At 34.7% G+C, this 18,092-nt stretch overlaps 1 protein-coding gene and 1 long non-coding RNA gene across 3 annotated transcripts; both read left to right on the forward strand.

Annotated features, from left to right (window-relative positions):
- Positions 1-11,172: 11,172 nt before the first annotated feature.
- Positions 11,173-15,527, forward strand: LOC103929216 (ABC transporter G family member 21). Of its 2 annotated transcripts, XM_009338374.3 has the most exons (5): positions 11,174-11,638; positions 11,836-12,634; positions 14,017-14,211; positions 14,293-14,474; positions 14,628-15,527. In XM_009338374.3, the coding sequence occupies exons 1-5, from the start codon at positions 11,414-11,416 to the stop codon at positions 15,276-15,278; spliced, it is 2,052 nt and encodes a 683-aa protein (XP_009336649.1). In that variant the 5' UTR covers positions 11,174-11,413; the 3' UTR covers positions 15,279-15,527. The 2 variants fall into 2 exon arrangements, with proteins under 2 accessions (XP_048428337.1, XP_009336649.1); XM_048572380.1 differs by having other exon boundaries at positions 11,173-11,638; positions 14,017-14,474.
- Positions 15,528-16,951: 1,424 nt separating this feature from the next.
- On the forward strand, positions 16,952-17,532 carry LOC103929217. Its single transcript, XR_664480.3, has 2 exons — positions 16,952-17,272; positions 17,374-17,532. It is a non-coding gene; the product is annotated as an uncharacterized LOC103929217 (long non-coding RNA).
- Positions 17,533-18,092: the final 560 nt, after the last annotated feature.

Raw genomic sequence — 18,092 nt, forward strand, 5'->3', positions numbered from 1 at the left:
TTAGGCTTCGCTCATTTACTCGCATTTCGTTTAATCGTCACTATATAAATAATCTAAGGATTTATGGTGTGACACATCACTTATAACTAAATTTAACTTTAATTGTTTGAAACTTTAAAAATTAAATTAAATTTCAAACATAAGATAACTCAATTTTCCGTTATGATTTACGATTCTTGGTTAGTTTTCCCGTCTTTGCCTCATCATCAGTAGCTATTGGGTCTTTTTCTTTAAATATGAGAACAAAATCAATTAATCTAGTTAGTAAGCTCTAAATTAGAAAGCAGCCAATATTTCAAGAACCTAATAAATTGTCCAATCTTATAAACAAAATCAGAATGCCCCTCCTCCTCATCATCCGCAACATATGTTTGCCACAAAAGCATCACAGGGAATTCGAAATTTATTCGACTTTGCCAGCTGGGCCACATAATGAGAGAAGATTATCAAAGTAGAACTAATGCATAAAATGCTTTTGGGAAGAAGTTGAAGTAGGGGGAGTCGTTGACATCGAATCCAATCTCCCCATCAAGCCAAAATGGAATAGGGTCTGCATCAATATACTTGAATTACAAGCAGCAAAAAGGGTTAACTTCTGTTTGCAATTTCTTTCTAAAATTTTGAAAACTTAATTGTAGTTAAAATTAAACTTAATTATAGGTGATGTGCCGTGCCCTAAATCGTTAAATTATTATAATAATGTAAATTTAACAAAATGCTAGTAACTACATAAAGTCTAAATGTAGAGATTGATATCTTATATTTTTCTAGCTGGATATATACGTTTGGTAACATTCGTTTGGTTGTGCCTGAAAAGCGGCACCATATTAGACAATATTTTGGTTGTCACATCCCGGCCCGGACGCCATCACATCCTAGGCCTAATTATGCTGTAGCACAATATTGTTTGCTTTGGGTCCTGACCATGCTCTCACAGTTTTGTCTATGGGAACTCAGATGAGAACTTCCCAGTGGATCACCCATCATGAGATTGCTCTCACGCTCTACTCGCTTAACTTTGAAGTTCCGATGAACTCAGCCAGTGAGCTCTCAAAAGACCTCGTTCTAGGTAGAGATAAGAATATACATATAAGGTTTACAAGATCCACTCCCCTGAATGATGTGGGATGTTACACTGGTGGACTAAGGACAACCATCAATTTCACCGTATAAATTTTAGCCTACCACCAACTTAATTAGGGAGTTCACTGAATACGCACTTTTATATATTACATAATATCACTATTCTTTTATTCGGACGTCCAAATTATTACATAGGGCTTGTTTGAAAATGCTTATGAAAATGTAGTCATTTGATCGTGTTTGACAAAAAAAAAAAAAAGTGCTTTTGGATCATAGCATTCTAGAGAAGCACCTACCAACTGCTTCTTGACGAATCACTTCCAAGTGTAGGACTTGAATTTTTAATAAAAAAATTCAATGTGTTTATGATGAAAACACTTTAATTAAAGTGCTTACAAGTAGAAATACTTTCTATAAAAGCAATTTCAAATGAGCCCGACGTTGCGGATGCATTTCATGTATCGCTAAATGCATATACAATATTCAACCAAACCAATTGAACTCTATAGCAATACAACATTAAAGTTGAGACAATCATTGGTCCTGAAACTTAAGCTCCTATCATTGGTCCCAAAACTTAAGATCCTTAAAAAAAAGGTGAGAAATGAGGACTGAACCCAAGACCTTCTGCAAACCTCTGATGACCATATGCTACTGACTCTAAAAGAACAGAGCCATATTTAGGGAATGATCAGTCCCCAACGTTAAAATCTCATAATCCGGCCAACCGAACCATAGGCGAAGCTATGGAAGGACTAGGATGATCCCATGACCATCCTGATATTTTTTTACATAGAACAATCTAGTACTATGCTTATGATTTTCAAGGTTTTTTCATAGGCTCAGAGCCCCAATCCGACATTTTTACTCTAATTTCTTTCATTGGGTTTGATTTGAGGTTGGTGACTCCTATAGAGTTCAGGCAATTCGTTGCTTGTGAGCTTTGAGAAGAACTTTGTTCTGGAAATCAGTAGAGGGAGGACGTCAAAGAGGCTTGGGGTTTAGGTTTAAAGAAGAGGATGATAAGATGGACGCCATACTAGACCTAAACGATGTTGGTAGGTTGCTCACCACATGGCAGATTAATTTTTGTAAGATTCAATGAGCGTTTCGGATTTCGACATTTGGGCCTCTCCTAGACCAAAATTCTAGCTCCACCACTGAACCAAACTGCGTAATTATTTGATAATAAATAAGATATGAAAGGAAAAATTGACGTGCGACAAGAACCCTAATGGACAATCGATTAAACTTGGAGATAAACAAGGAACCAATAGGGAATATATATTGAGGTTAACTTCCGTGCTCTTTGGTACATGCAGCAGAATTCTACAACAAAGATAAGAAGGCACTAATCGAAATGTTTGTAGATGTCATACTCAACTTGATAGGGTGGAATGCTTCCCTTTAGTATAGCATGCATGCAGTGACCCATAATATTAATTTAACTTTCCATACCCAAATGCATTTACTCATTTGATATCGATGAGGTTTTCAGTGGAAGCAAAAGAGCATAATATAAGAAGCAATGCACAGGCAATGTAGGGGGCCTGCCGGCTGCATCCTGTGCTTCTTATTAATGTGTCCCTAAAGCTGTCTGGACAAGATGATCGATTTGCTCTTATCTGGTATGCGCATGTCCCCAGTGTTCAACCACTTCTGTATGCCTTTCATTTCGACAAAATAATTTGGGAAAGCTCATAGGGTTAAGGTACAATATTGTTACATATAATTGGCCACACACATTCATCGATCATAGAAAAAGAACAAAAAATATCGGTGGCATGAGAGAATATATATGACAAAATAGATCTTAGCTAGCTAGCTTGCATGGTTGATATTTTGTAAAATAACTTGCTCATTTATTGCACTGAATTGTCACAATGCATAAGTACTAAGCAGTGCGGATGTAGCCTTGTCATTTGCTTCATGCATGCATGCATGCAACTAATTTCCTTGAGTCAAATCATATGTTTAGACTTGGAACAATATATTACGTTTTAGATACTCTTCACTTTCCCCACTTTCTCCTTCCAAATGGACTGACCGATGATTCGTGCATGATCCTAATAAGATTACTAACATGATTCCGTATACGCTTGCAATAATATATAATTCTTGATGAACATTATCCGGGAAGAACTTTACTTCACTAAAAAAAAAGTTAACTAACCTTATCGCTAATTTCCTTAACATGCATGCTAACAAACCTTATCACTACTTATTTTTCTTTTCTTTCTTCCGTTAAAAAGGGGCTCGTCGAGACCATATGTTAGTTGTCCCCGTAATCTTTTATTATATATAGCTCATGGAATTGACTTGTTGATAGGATGACATGCATTATACACACGCAATATCAGAAAGGATGAAGCTATTGAACAATGTCAACATTAATTGCTCATGTGGGTCATCATTCGTTATTGTTTGATGTAAGTTTAACATTGTAACTGATACAAATATTTATTCATCTATTGCCCAACAATAGTAATTAATTTCCTTCTAATTAAAAGAATCCGATTCATCATATGTTTGAAACAAGAACATAATGACTCATGATCATCAAGACCCCCACATTGTGATTAAATGGAAAGCTAAGAATTTTCTTAAGTGCACTTGAAGGTCACTAACACTTGAGTGCTGAAAATTATTGTCCACTAGCGTGTGGCAAGTGGCTTTTTATTATTATTTTAATATTATTTATTTAAAATATTGTTGTTTTTTTTTTATAAAATAATAAACTTACTAACCACCTTACATGTTTTTTTAATTTCTTTTATCAAAATTTTAATGCAAGAAAGACATTTTGAGTATTATGAAATCTTCACTATTTTGACATTCTCCCCTTTATATGTATTTGGATAAAGTAACGGGTTTTTTCTTCCATAAAAATTAAAATATATGCTTACACGTTTTCTGTTCGATATTTACAAGTCAAACTTTGAGCGATTGATCGTTTTTTACAAACCCAAAAAAAGTGAAAGAAGGATTAATTATTACAAAATCTTTCCAACCTCCCCCAAGAGATCTCCACATGTGAGTGTCCAGTACGAGGGTGATGATAAAAAATATGTCTTCATTATTATAATTGTAAATTGATATTTATTTTATCCGTAATCGATAAAACAAATTATGTTAAAGGATGAGTCATGACTCATTTTCTTTTCTAACCAATCAAATTATTAGATTTTGTAAACATCCCATGTTTATCATTTCTTTATATGGTTATGGTCAAGAAGACAAATTAAGATCTTATTCTAATTGCGATTAAAGTAAAGAATCTGATCATAATTGCTGTTCATTGGCCCCTCACATCAAAACTTGGATAGCAAAAAAGGAAAAAAGAAAGATTATGGGAAAAAGGCATAAGAACAATGGTATACGTGGCAATGTGTGGATTAACGTCAAAGTTGATTTCAATTATCCACCATTCCTTCATGGCAATGTGGAAAGGATACGTCTTAAAAGGGAACTCCAAACAAAGCACCGCCACACCTGGCACCTAAAGAGCTCCCAAGATAAGACTTCTAAAGTGCGTCCGAATCAAATTTACTGTAGTATGTGCAACTGCAGTATACAGTAAAGGGTAAAAAGCATACAAAAAAGGGCTTCCCCTTCTCTTTTTCTCGTGACAAAAGAATAATGTGTGCATCGACATTGTATGCTTTAACCTAGCCTGTGGCCATTTTTAGTCGAATTGTATTGTTTATTAGCCCAAAACGACATTTAAGTATGAGAATATTTTTGATATTTCGTGATTTTTGTGTGTTACCTTCTATAAATGGATTTTTCTACGGTTTTAGGGTTATAACCTTTATATTATTCGATAAAGCTTTGAGTAGTACTCAATCTGCATGGTGGATTACATGCATATTATTAGGGAATTCTTGTTTATGGTACTTTGTTCGAATATATGTTCTCTTTTAAAACATAAAAAACTATCTGTTGTAAATAGTTTTATTAGGGGTGTATTTTGGGACGACCAGATTGGAAACAACTTTTCCAATTTTTGTTTTAAAATTTTGAAATTAGATCAAATCAGATCAAAGCTTTCAAATTTGGTTCAGAAATTTCAAAATTTGACTAATTTTGAAAATATCGGAATATAATTCGAAAAATTATATATTTTATAAGTTTTTTAATACACTCTAACTTTTTAGTTCCTGCAATTTATTTTTATTTCTTAATATTTGGTATATGTATATGCAAAAATTTGATTAATTTTTTGTTATACAAGCATGCTTATCCTTTTTAATATATAAGTGTATGTGTTAGTGCTCAAAACTCATGAAGTCAACAAAAGTAGAATTGGTTGATTATTTGCCCTTGATGGACTTGGGTTTTGCAAACAATAAGGGAAAGACAAAAGATTTAAGTGGCTCACCCCTCAAAATTAGACTACGAGTCTCTTAGATAAATGAAGGACAAGATTACAAGTAACGCTTGGCCAATATAGTACAAGTACTCTCTCAATTCGTCCGACCCTCTCTAAGGAGTACGCATCTTCCTTACATAGGCTTTCTTTGAGTCGTCGGCCTCCCTGGGCTCAAGTCTATCACTTCCTTTGCATATTTAATGGGCCGAATGCATAGATTAGAGCTGCTAGATGTTCCTCTGTTCTTTGGCCGACATGTGGCAACGAGGTGACACTTGTGCAGGTCTACTTGTGTCTTTTCTTAGTATGACGCCTTGGAGTTGGTGGGGACTCGTACCTGAGCGCCTACCTATTAGCCTTTATACCCCTTCGTAGACTTCTATTCCTTTAGCAGCTCAGAGTTTACATTTGAGTATACATGCTCTTTCTGCTCCTAGGACCTCGTGCCTTAGAACTGTCAGTGACCACCTTGCCATCTAGTGCTTAGAAATCACCTTATGGGGAAGTGCTCAGGTTGATTACTGATTAGACGCCTGAAGTCCATGGGCTCTTTAAAGCGTTTGACTTCATCTTTCCACGCTCATTGGACCTTTTCCTTTGGGCCTGTGTTCCTTTGGGTCTGTTGGGGTTGGAAAGGACCCCTGCGTTAACAACATGTATAAAATAAAAACAATACAAAATGTATCCAAAACAAACAATAAAATATCAAAAATTGTTACAAAATATATAATTTGAGTAAATAAGTAAAAAAAAATCAGAATGTTTTAGAAGTTTTATATCGGAATAAGTTTAGAACACTGAAGATAAATTTAGATTGGAATTTCGGAATTCTCGAATCTCCAAATGCATTCCAATTTCCATTGTATTTGTTGGAAAGCATTCGGATTTAGAATTTTCAGTTTGAAATTGGAAATTTTATAGTCAGAATCTCGGAAACACCATTCAAACTTGCACCCTTAAGTTTTATTATTGTAAAAACTAGTTTAATTCCACTCACTATATTTCAATGTAAGAAGAGGCTTGTACAGGTTTTTGAATTGGAAGCTTTAATGAAAAGGGTTTGGGCCAACAAATATTTAACCAAAAACCATCTTAAAATGTTATTTAACCAAAAGGGCTCAAAGTTTAATAAAAAAATCATCTAAAACTATTGTCTACCTTTTTCGTGCCCTTATCGTCCTCTTCCTCGTTCTCATCCTCATCCTCTTATTTGCACCACGAATAATTTATAGTGTTAGTATTTTATTCCAATCAGATCCAATAAGGACCTATTGTCCCGATGATGTACCTATATGTCTGGCGTCTGTAAATAGCTAAGATTAATTCATAACCTTAACTTAGGTCTTTATCTTAGGTTCTTGTTAGATCAGGACTAAACATAAGGTGCACCCAAAATTATGAGCATTTAGGAAGAAAAATACTAGATATGCATTTCATACGCATTCAATGATGTGTTTTTTGGTTGTGTGAGGGAAGGATGTGTATTTTGATTTTTCTTCCATGACTTTCTTCGTTTGAGACTTCATTACTTTCTAAAATAGTGCCACCATTTGTATTCCTTTCCCCTCGGTTTATTTATTTCTCTTTTTCCTTGGCTTCATATTCTGGAAACGGTTAATGTGATATATAATAACTTTCTGGTATAAAAAGACCCCTTGAACGTAGAGGTTAATGTCGAAAGTGCAAATGCATAGGCATTAGGCATTCTTTCATCCGGGAAATGTACCACTGTACTATAGGCTTACCAAATCAAAGTTCAAGTCAAAGTTGAAAAATGAAGCATTCATTGAAACAAAACCGCCAAAACAAGTTCAAAGAAGTTTAATGGCAGAAACCGGCGAAAAAGTGTCTTAAAAAAAAAAAACACCAAAACATATAACTGTTTCTAGAGAACCCAAAACATAACACTGTTTCTGGAAAAAAAAAATCAGATACAATGTTTGTTTTGTTTGTGCACAAACAAACACTGTATCTGGATAGAAAAAAACCAAAATCCAGAAACAGTGATTTAAATTATAGAAACAATGACTTAGATTCTAGAAACAATGACTTAGATTCCAGAAACAACCTATGTTTTAACCTTTAATTGTTTCTTTTCTTTCATGCATCATTTGATTATATTTAAGAAACATGATGCTTATTTTGCTTTGAATCAAAATACAATGAATTTCACTATTTCTTTTCTAGCTTATATTTAAGAAACAATGTGTCTATTTCATTTGGATCAAGAAACAGTGACTTAGATTCCAAAAACAATAACTTAGATTCCAGAAACAATGACTTAGATTCAAAAAACAGTGTTACTTAAAATCTAGAAACAGTTTATTTTTATAGTCCAGAAACAGTGACTCGTCGTTATTATTGAATAACATGCAGATCTCAAATTTATTTTTTGGAGAAACAAACGATGAACTCCACTAATGAAGAAAAATTGAAAAACAGTACCTCGAATACATTATGAATAATAATGACGATCACATTTCAACGAAATAATACAAAATATAAATGAAATAGTATGAGGATCTATATTTTTGTTTCAAAGAAAAAGAAGAAGGTCTGCAAAATAACGATGAACTCCGTTAACGACGAAAATTTGGAACTCAACCTAAAAAGGTTAGGGGTAAAATAGACAAATCATAATTTATTATGGTTAGGACATTTTTAGTTGGATTACTTTAATATGGGCATTGTACTAAACATTAAACAAAACGTATAACATGATTTTTTTTTATTAAAACTAAAATTTTTCAAACCCTTTGCATTAGTTTTTATTTTATAATAGAACTTTAACACAATTGTGTACCCGAATCTTCTCTTGAAAAGCACCAGATCTTAACAGATTATCATTTCAATTTTCCGACGGATATCTACATTATATTATCGGTCGAATAATACAATCGACCTGTAAATTATATAGTATATATACTTTCTCTCCGGGCGGTCCAACACATTGATGCTACATTTTTTTTGCCTAAAATACGTAATAAAATTAGTGAGATATATAGTAATTAACATAATGACCACCAACCAAATTGCTACATGGTGATTCCAATTCCAACAAAAAAATAGAAAAGCATGGCAGCCTTTCAATGACGGTGAGACCACCTAGAGACCAAGCCTTTTATAGTCAAGACGACACGATCTGAGCCACTATCTTGTATTAATGAATAGGCATTTGACACCAATAAAGGGCACGAGGAACCCAGCATTTCCTTTCTTTCTTTCGTAAGGCACACCACAAAAGAAGATACCCTACAAAGAAAATAAAGCCAAGACAAATAAAAGGAAGGAAAAGTTAGTATTCAGTCGCTAGTTGCTAATATACATTAATTGAAATTTTATTAGTTTTTATATTTTGATCAAAATTTTTAGTATTAATGTAATAATAAATTTACATGTCAGTTACATAATTTTTTAAAATAAAAATTAATAATTAACTTAGAATTTTAATACTCACACCTTTATTAAATCCTAACTAATTTTTAATTCAAAACATTTTCAAAATAAATAAAAAATTAGAATAAGTTTGTACCCATTAGGTTTAAAAAAAAATTGTTTTCAATTTTTTAATCTTATATGTACCCATTCGTATAATTTTTTTAGCAAATGTTTATCTTAAAATGTACTCATTCTTAAATATACCAATTTGTTACATGTAAAATGTACCTTTTTTTATTATATATATATAATCTATTCAATTTTTTTTTCTAATCCATTTTTAAACTTATATGGGTACATTCTTTTTTCTTTGATTTAAGAATGTATCCATGTCAAGTTTAATCGAAGAAATTTACTAATGTTATTGAGCCTAATATCTATTTGTGTGTGTGTGATTTTGAAGAACGCATCCATGTATTGGTACAATAATTTTTTAGTTAATTTTGCTGAATGTACCCATGTTTATATATATATATATATACACACACAATAGTATAATTTATATTTTAATATTTTTAATCCCACAAATTATGGTCTTTTTATTTAAAATCTCTTTAATATAAACAACTATAAATTTCAATTTTTAATTTTAAAAATATAGTAATATACATAGAAATAAATTATCACATTAATTTCAGGGACTTCAATAAGAAATTGAAAATCAACAAGGTTTCAGTCAAAGAATATTCATAGCTAAGGACTGCATCTAAAGTCTCCCTAAAAAGAAATATATAGGGTTGGTTAGTTGAATTTCTATGCATTTAAAGTTAAGTTCAACGCATAAGTGGACGATGATGATGTATTAGCAGCTTCATTAGTCTTAATTAATTGATCGAATAAACACACAGTCACGCAGTATTGATGATATACATTAGCCTTTGGGGTGCCAGATCTTTGGTGCCATAATGTTAAACATATCACACTGAAAACTTGATGAAGTTAAATCCTCCTTTTAGTACTAATTCTAACAAGGTTTTTTTTTTCACGAAATTTACATTTAGTTTGCATAGGTGATTAAGTTGAAGGTAATAATAGTGAACGGCCAGACTATCTCATCATAAACTTTGACACATAATATCAAGCATACTTTTTCAGTGGCCATGGCCTACAATTAAATATCTTAAACAAGAAAGAATTATCAAGGGAACATCTTCGACCAATCTAATAATATAGGACGTACGAAATGAAGATTATGGACCACAGCAGTTCTTGCATTCGAAAATATCAAATAAGCTAGCTAGCTAGCAGCATAGAAATAAAGGGCAATGCATACTTTCTCTGTCTGGTGCTTCTAATTAATTTTGGAAAAGGAATCGGAGTGTGATACTTCTTGAATTATATCTCTCACCCTTTATTGTATATAATCTCAGCCTCAAGCACAAAGTAGTCTAATGGCCAAACCAAAAGCAGAAACTAGACAGAAAATTTTAAGCTACGACACATTAAACATAGATTTATACGTTTAGTATAATATATATACCCTTTGATTATTAGCTTTGCCAAAGCTTATGGAATATTAAAATACAGTAATAGTAATACATACAACCTAATTTGATAGCCAAATTTTTGTCAAGTTGTGATTTGAAATTAGCATCAGAAATGGAAGAGAAAAAGAAAACGGCATATAAGGGAAGTGATTTTCTCATACATTTTTGGGAGTTTTAACGAAAAATCCACGGTACTGTTTACTTTAACGAAAAACCATATTTTTACACTAAAAAGTCAATTCTGGTACTATTTACTTTACCCTTTATTTTGTCCTTATCGTTAAAACTCAAAGTTTTCAAGTATTTTTCATTAGTTTTCCTTACATTTTTTAGCATCTCATCGCATACTTCTCTTTATTTTTATTCATCAAAATGAATAAGTTAAACGAAACCAACAAACACAATTAAATATAGATGTGCGAAAAGTTAAAATAGGAGTGTACGCTATCATTTCCCGTAAAATTCAGATCATTCATAAATAGTGATAAGAGGTTAACTAATTAAGTTGAAATGTCAAAACACAAGAATATAACAAATGCCTTGCAAACACGTACCCCACCTAAGCCAATTAGTAGGAAAGAAACACTAATTTATTAATTGGAATGCATTACCCCTCGCCTATATGCTCAGTCCAACTCAGTTGGTTGGGGTCTCTTTCTGGTAGAAGCCGAACTAACAAACAGTACTACTCATTTTTATTTTTATTTTTGAATTTAATTTATGTAGTAGTGATCAGCTGCTTGCTTAAATCTCGTGCCTTCGATCACTTTATAAGAATCATCACGTCTTGTTCTCTTGCATGTGATCCTCCTTCCTTCCCCTATTAATTCCTCTCTTCCCCGCCAAACCTCTTTTCTCCTCTCCTCTGAGTCCCTCCATTACATTCATCCACCACTCTCTGTCTCTGTCTCTGTCTCCCTCTCTCTCTCTCTCTCTCTCTCTCTCTCTCGCTGGTCGACCTGCAGACACCCGTTTGCCTAATATTGACTCTCTATTTGTATTTGATCATCATAGTGCAACATTTTCTGCAATTATGATACCTCTTGGGCAGGAAAACAGCATGACAAACACTTCACCAAACAATCTACTCTCTAATATGAACCGGCCTGATCAGAACTGTTCGGTTCAGCCCGAACCCTCCGCTTCGTCGAGGACTAATGTGAGCCCATGTTTGGGTGACGACATGCCGGGCCAGCCCCGACCAACCTCGCACAGAGCTTCAATTTTGCACCAGTCGTTGCGCCCTATAACACTTAAGGTTAGAGTTAAGGGCCAATTATTGATAATTCGCATTTGATATTTTATGAGTAACTTTTTTATTAGATAATTTGACATGTTATGTGGGTAAGTATGTAATAACTAAATTGTTTGAGAAAAAAAATAGTGGTACTATTATAGTAGTTATTAAGCTAACATTTGTGTAATATATGTATTTAATTTAACATTTCCCTACAGTTTGAAGATGTTGGATACAGCATCAAGCTGCAAGCAACAAACGGAGGTTGTGTTGCTTCACATAAGCCAAAACCAACACGCACTGTACTCAATGGAGTGAGTGGAATCGCTCTACCGGGTGAGCTACTCGCAATGTTGGGGCCATCCGGGAGCGGCAAGACCACTTTCTTGACCGCCCTGGGCGGCCGCTTGCCAGGTAAAATCTCTGGTAAGATAACATACAATGGCCAGAACTTCTCAAGCTCCATGAAGCACAACATCGGCTTCGTTTCGCAAGATGACGTCTTGTATCCTCACCTTACTGTTCTGGAGACCCTAACCTACACTGCCTTGCTAAGGCTGCCCAAGCAGCTTACAAAAGAAGAGAAAATTGAGCAAGTCGAAACGGTGATAATGGAGCTCGGGTTGAACCGGTGTCGTGATACTGTAGTTGGTGGGCCTCTACTGCGAGGCATTTCGGGTGGTGAGCGAAAACGGGTCAGTATTGGGCAAGAGATGCTTGTCAACCCGAGTCTTTTGCTTTTGGACGAGCCCACTTCTGGGCTCGACTCAACCACGGCCCAACGTATCATCACGACGTTGCTCAGACTGGCCCGTGGTGGTCGGACGGTGATCACCACCATCCATCAGCCGTCAAGCAGGCTATACAGGATGTTTGATAAAGTAGTGGTGTTATCGGACGGGTACCCAATTTATAGCGGGCATGCTGGTCGGGTCATGGAGTATTTCGGGTCCATTGGATATGAGGTCGGGTTCAATTTCATCAACCCGGCTGATGTCTTGCTTGATCTTGCAAACGGTATGAAATTTCTTCTCTCATTATTAGCGTTGCCTTTTTTTTTTTGGTTTCTAGCACTAATTATCAAAATATGGTAACTATGCATTTTTTTTATATATAAAAACATTAGAGATTCTGACATACTACGTTATCAAAATAATATTTTACTTTAAAAAAGAAAAAGATTGGATTGACAATCTTTAATTAACACATCAACATGCCAAACACGAATAAGAAAACATTACTCACCTTACCTAAAGATACATTTCATATACGCAAGTCTTAATGAGTACATGTCAACCTCAGCGCTTACCCACAAGTCACAAACTAGACATATGATTAATGTAAGTTTGAGGAACTTTTAACACTTAATCATTCGGGTACGAGTCCATTTTTCACAACAATATTAGTGCGTGCGTGTGAGTGAGTGGTCCACAAAGAAAATGGTTTCATCGCACCGACGGCTCCGTGAATACAATAGAGGGCAAGGGCAGACCACGACTCTTAATCTTAGTCGATCGCATTTGGAAAGCACAAAAATATTGAAAGGAACCTTTCAGCACTCTCTTAGCCAGGGAGGATTCACATGGACATGTGGACTTGTTGCCAACCCTAAAACCTAATCCCAAATTAGGGTTTTTTACTTTTTATCCAACAAACACCAAAATTAAGGACTTTCTTAAATGCTCTGAATATTTTAACTGCCAGAACTTTATTTAAAAATATAAAAATTTGGAGTACGCGGTACTCAAAGCACCAAAAACTTTTGCCAAAGTCAATGCCACAACTACAACGCCTATGCATGTACAAACTTGTATAGTCTGATTTGACCCCTCGTCCGAAAATATCTGTTTTGCAATTTGCATCATTTTCATTCATCTGACAATTTTTTTAAGAGGATTTTAACGATAAATTTACGGTACTATTTATTTTAACGAAAAATTATATTTTTATATTAAAATGTCAATCATCGTACTATTTATTTTACACTTTATTTTTTTCTTATCGTTAAAACTCTACGTTTTCAAATCATTTTTATTAGTTTTTTTTTTTTTACCACCTAAAATTGATGGAACGATGAACTCGTAAGTATCAAGTTGTGGACAGAAATTTACAAGCAACTAAGATGTCAAAGGTAGTGTTATTCCAAACCATTTACGAGATGTCATATTATTAAAACATATAATACATTATTGACTTAAGATACAATTTCATCAGTGTCCAATTGCATGTGAGTTTGATGAGATCAAAACAAAAACAAAATGAAGAACTTTATATCACCATTCACCATTAAGAAATATAAATATAGTGGGTCATACATTGTTTTCTTTCTTTGAGATTTAATCCTTTTTTCCGTGATGATTGGTTTAATAAAAATCTCTTGAATATTTTTTGACAAGCAGGTATAGCACCTGATGCAAAACAGGATGAGGAAGTAGAGTATAATGGCAGATTAGACCACCAAGAAGATCAAAACACAACCAAGCAGTTCTTAATATCTTCCTATAAAAAGTATATATACCCTGCATTGAAGACAGAGATTCAGCAAACTCATAAAGACACAGTTGTTTCTTCTTCAAGAACACCATCATCCAGAGGTAACCTCCAGTCAATAAGTCTCTATTTTTCAACTAGATTTTCCGCTGGAATATTCATTTGTGCATGTATATGGTATGTAGGTAGTGGAAATTACAAATGGACCACCAGCTGGTGGGAGCAATTTAGCGTTTTGCTGGAAAGGGGTTTAAAAGAGAGGAAGCATGAATCTTTCTCTCGCTTAAGGATTTTCCAAGTCATGTCAGTTGCAATTATTTCCGGTCTTTTGTGGTGGCACTCCAACATTTCGCATATACAAGATCAGGTACTCCAATTTCCTCTCATCTCTGCTCGTCTGTTAAAGATTTCTTTTTCAGTAACTAGTTTTTGTTTTTCTTTAAAATGAAAACTGACTTCAAAAACCAGGCTAGATTTGGACTTATAATAAGAAGCAATACTAATAAAGTAGCTTCAACAGGTGGGACTTCTTTTCTTCTTCTCCATATTTTGGGGCTTCTTTCCTCTATCCAATGCCATATTTTCATTCCCTATGGAAAGACCAATGCTGATAAAAGAACGTTCCTCGGGCATGTACCGTCTCTCATCCTATTTTTTTGCGCGAACGGTTGGTGATTTGCCAATGGAGCTTGTTCTCCCAACAGTCTTTGTAACAATAAGCTATTGGATGAGTGGTCTCAAGCCTTCAATAGTCACATTTGCACTAACCCTTTTCATTGTTCTTTACAATGTGTTAGTCGCCCAAGGCATAGGGCTAGCACTAGGGGCCATTCTAATGGATGTGAAGCAAGGCACAACTCTGGCTTCTGTGACAACGCTGGTGTTTTTACTTGTAGGCGGATATTACATTCAGCACTTGCCGCCTTTCATAGCTTGGTTGAAGTACATTTCGTACAGCCATTACTGCTACAAGCTTCTTGTGGGAGTGCAATACTCGGTGCATGAGGTTTATGAGTGTGGGATGGGGGTGCATTGTAGGGTGCTGGACTTTCCTGGTATTAAATGTGTAGGTCTTGATAATATGTGGATAGATGTAGCTGCATTGGCTGTGATGCTGGTGGGATATAGGGTTTTGGCTTATGTGGCATTGAGGATGGGGCAACCTCACTGACTTCTTGAATCTTGATGATGATAGATCAGAAACTGACATGCAGCATATTATTGCAGCAAGAGAACTTGATGACATACGTTCGGATATCCAGTTTTATCGAGTAATCGAAGGTTTTGAACTGATATTGTGAACCAAGATTTCATGTATGCTGGCTGGAGAAATTGTAATGAATTGTATTCCGTTACAAGGAAATGGATATGATGGTAATGATAAATTGTTAGATTTGTTGAAAAAAACTCAATTTGCTGATGACATGCCTTATTCCATTATCCGAACAAAGAAAAAATATATAAAATAAAAAACCTTAATAACAAAAAGGTTGTTTACATAATATTTCGGTTCTTTTAAAAATATTTCGGCAGATATTGATGGAACTAATTTAATTGAAACAAGCTGACATAATCGACCAAAAGGAGTAAATTCATACTCAACCCAATCTCAAAACCCATTAAATAAACAGGGAGAATTTTAATCTGTAAATTTTCCAGTCAAAACTATCAGTCTCTTCTTCCTAAACTCCCATGTCCTTCCCCTTAATGTGCTTGCCAAAGTTCTAACTTATGATCCTAATCCATGCTTAAAAATGGGAAAGGGTGAAAATGTGAATATATTAGACGATTTACTAGCAAAGATTCTTCAAGTGAAGCTGGTGAAAGAAAAAAAAAATGAAAGGATCAAAATAAAAACTTCCTCAACCCCACACCGAAGCCTAAGGGAGTTGATTTCAAGTTCTTGATCGAATTGTATTTAGCTTGTAGCTAGGTCTTCCATATCCGGAGCTCAGTTTCTTGAATTTGCAGGCTATATACCAGTTTTTCTGGGGGATGCTACATGAGTTTACTTGAACCACTTGGACTTGTTTAGGTGAAGTCACCAAACCGTCATGTTTTAGCAATTGATCAAAGTTCAGAAGTTGTTACTGTTGGAAAATTATTTCATTTTATTATTATTATTATTATTATTATTTTGTTGGTTTTCTTGTGGGCCAAAGATAATGATTCTTTGCCCGTCAAGTTTATGAGTTCTCGGCCGTTAGGAATTAGGGTGTCCTTTAGTTTTTCTTTATGAATAGGATGCTCTGTAAATCTTAGAATAACAAGTTTGTCAAGATGTAATCGTTTCGAGTTATATAGCTGTCTCGGCAGCGTTTCTCTATTTTTTATTCATAAAATATTCTTATCGTTTTATATTGTCTGTGATTTTCAAGTGTTACATAAAGCAATAAATAGTTCTGCAGTGCTGCAATATGGTGTTCTGGTAGAATGGTGCATTTCATGAGCTTGGCTGACTTTTAACTTGCTTCATGCAGTCAAAAGTTCTGCAGTGCTTCATATTTGAAAATGTACGCGCCTAACCTTCAGACAATTATTGAATTGCAAATTTACCAAAATTTCAAACGAGACGCAACCATGTTAGTCCACATGCATGGATTAATGTCTACATAATTTGAAAATGTACATAATTTCTTTATAGTGTGTTTGTACTTCTCTGTAGGTTTAATTAAGCATATCAAAATCAACTATCTACCAATACACGCACTCGAATACGCATCAAATGATGTCAATTTACATATGTCTCGATTAAGCATCCGATTCAGCACCGTCTCCCAACAGGCCACCAGTCCATTTTATCCCCCTTTGCTCATGTGCAATCACATCTTATTCACCTTATATCTGCTGCAAGTAGGGATTCTAATTCCGTGTCACAATTATGAACTTCGACTATAAAATGGTTGAACCCTAGTAGAGGTAACACTTGAGGCCAGACAACAGGAAGCAAACACTTTAGCGTGTAAGATTAACAAAACCGAAATGGCATCACTCAAGCAAGAGAAACCTGCTGGCACTCAACCCACTGCCGGGCAGGCCAAGAAAGAGCCTGCTTCAAAAGCTTGTGGTACCACACCCAAAGCTTGTGGTACCACACCCAAAGCTCCAGCCTCCAAACCCGACCCTAAGACGGCTGAGACAAAGCCTAGGGAGCTTAAGAAGAGGGTAAGTGCCTAAATACATCGATCCATATATTTTCATATTTATTGGGCACCAAACATGTGCTTATTAATACCTTAATTTTTGTTTTGCGACGGTTTTATCAGACAACAGGAAGCAAGCCTGCAGCCAAGAATTAGACGAAAGAAACGGTGTGAGGCAAGGAGTGCACGAAGATGCTGAATCACTGTGGTCCTCCATATTCTGATAATAATATGTCTCTCCTTTTAGGCTTGGCCTGATAAATAAAAGAGAACTTTATTTTAGAGGAACCTTTGCTTGGTATTTGCTTGAACTACATGAAATATTAATTTGCAAACATAAAGCATTCAGAAAGGGGTTCATAAATATGAATCAAGTGCCGGAATATGAAGATACTGAGAAAGTTTAAGTGTTTAACCGTTTAAAAAATATATAAAAAAAAAAGGGCAGATTCTGTATGTTTTCAGTATCCGAAAACCTCCAAAAAGAATCGGCCATTTACTTTCTAATATTAGACAATGTTTTAAGTGAATCTGAAAAACTTTGATCACAAGGATCACAAGAAATTAAAGATATCAAAATTCAATAGAACTGAAGTTTCTTGGTACAAATTAGGGGTTTGATTTTGTGCTAAAAATTAAAGGATGACTAGTCCAATAGATAAATGCCGTTGAAAGTAAAACATAAAATAATATGCTAAAGAGAAATTGATAAAAGGTGAAATAGAAAGCAGATTTATGAGATTACGCGGCATTAAATTTGCGAACTTTGATGTACCGTATGACCGGGAAATATGAGAGACTCCGCAGTGCTGTATAAGCTGTCATGAAAAACAGGCACCAAG

Source organism: the organism of the source record quoted next, unplaced genomic scaffold (genome assembly GCF_019419815.1).
Source record: "Pyrus x bretschneideri cultivar Hongxiangsu unplaced genomic scaffold, Pyrus_bretschneideri_v1 Contig6, whole genome shotgun sequence".
NCBI lineage: Eukaryota > Viridiplantae > Streptophyta > Magnoliopsida > Rosales > Rosaceae > Pyrus > Pyrus x bretschneideri.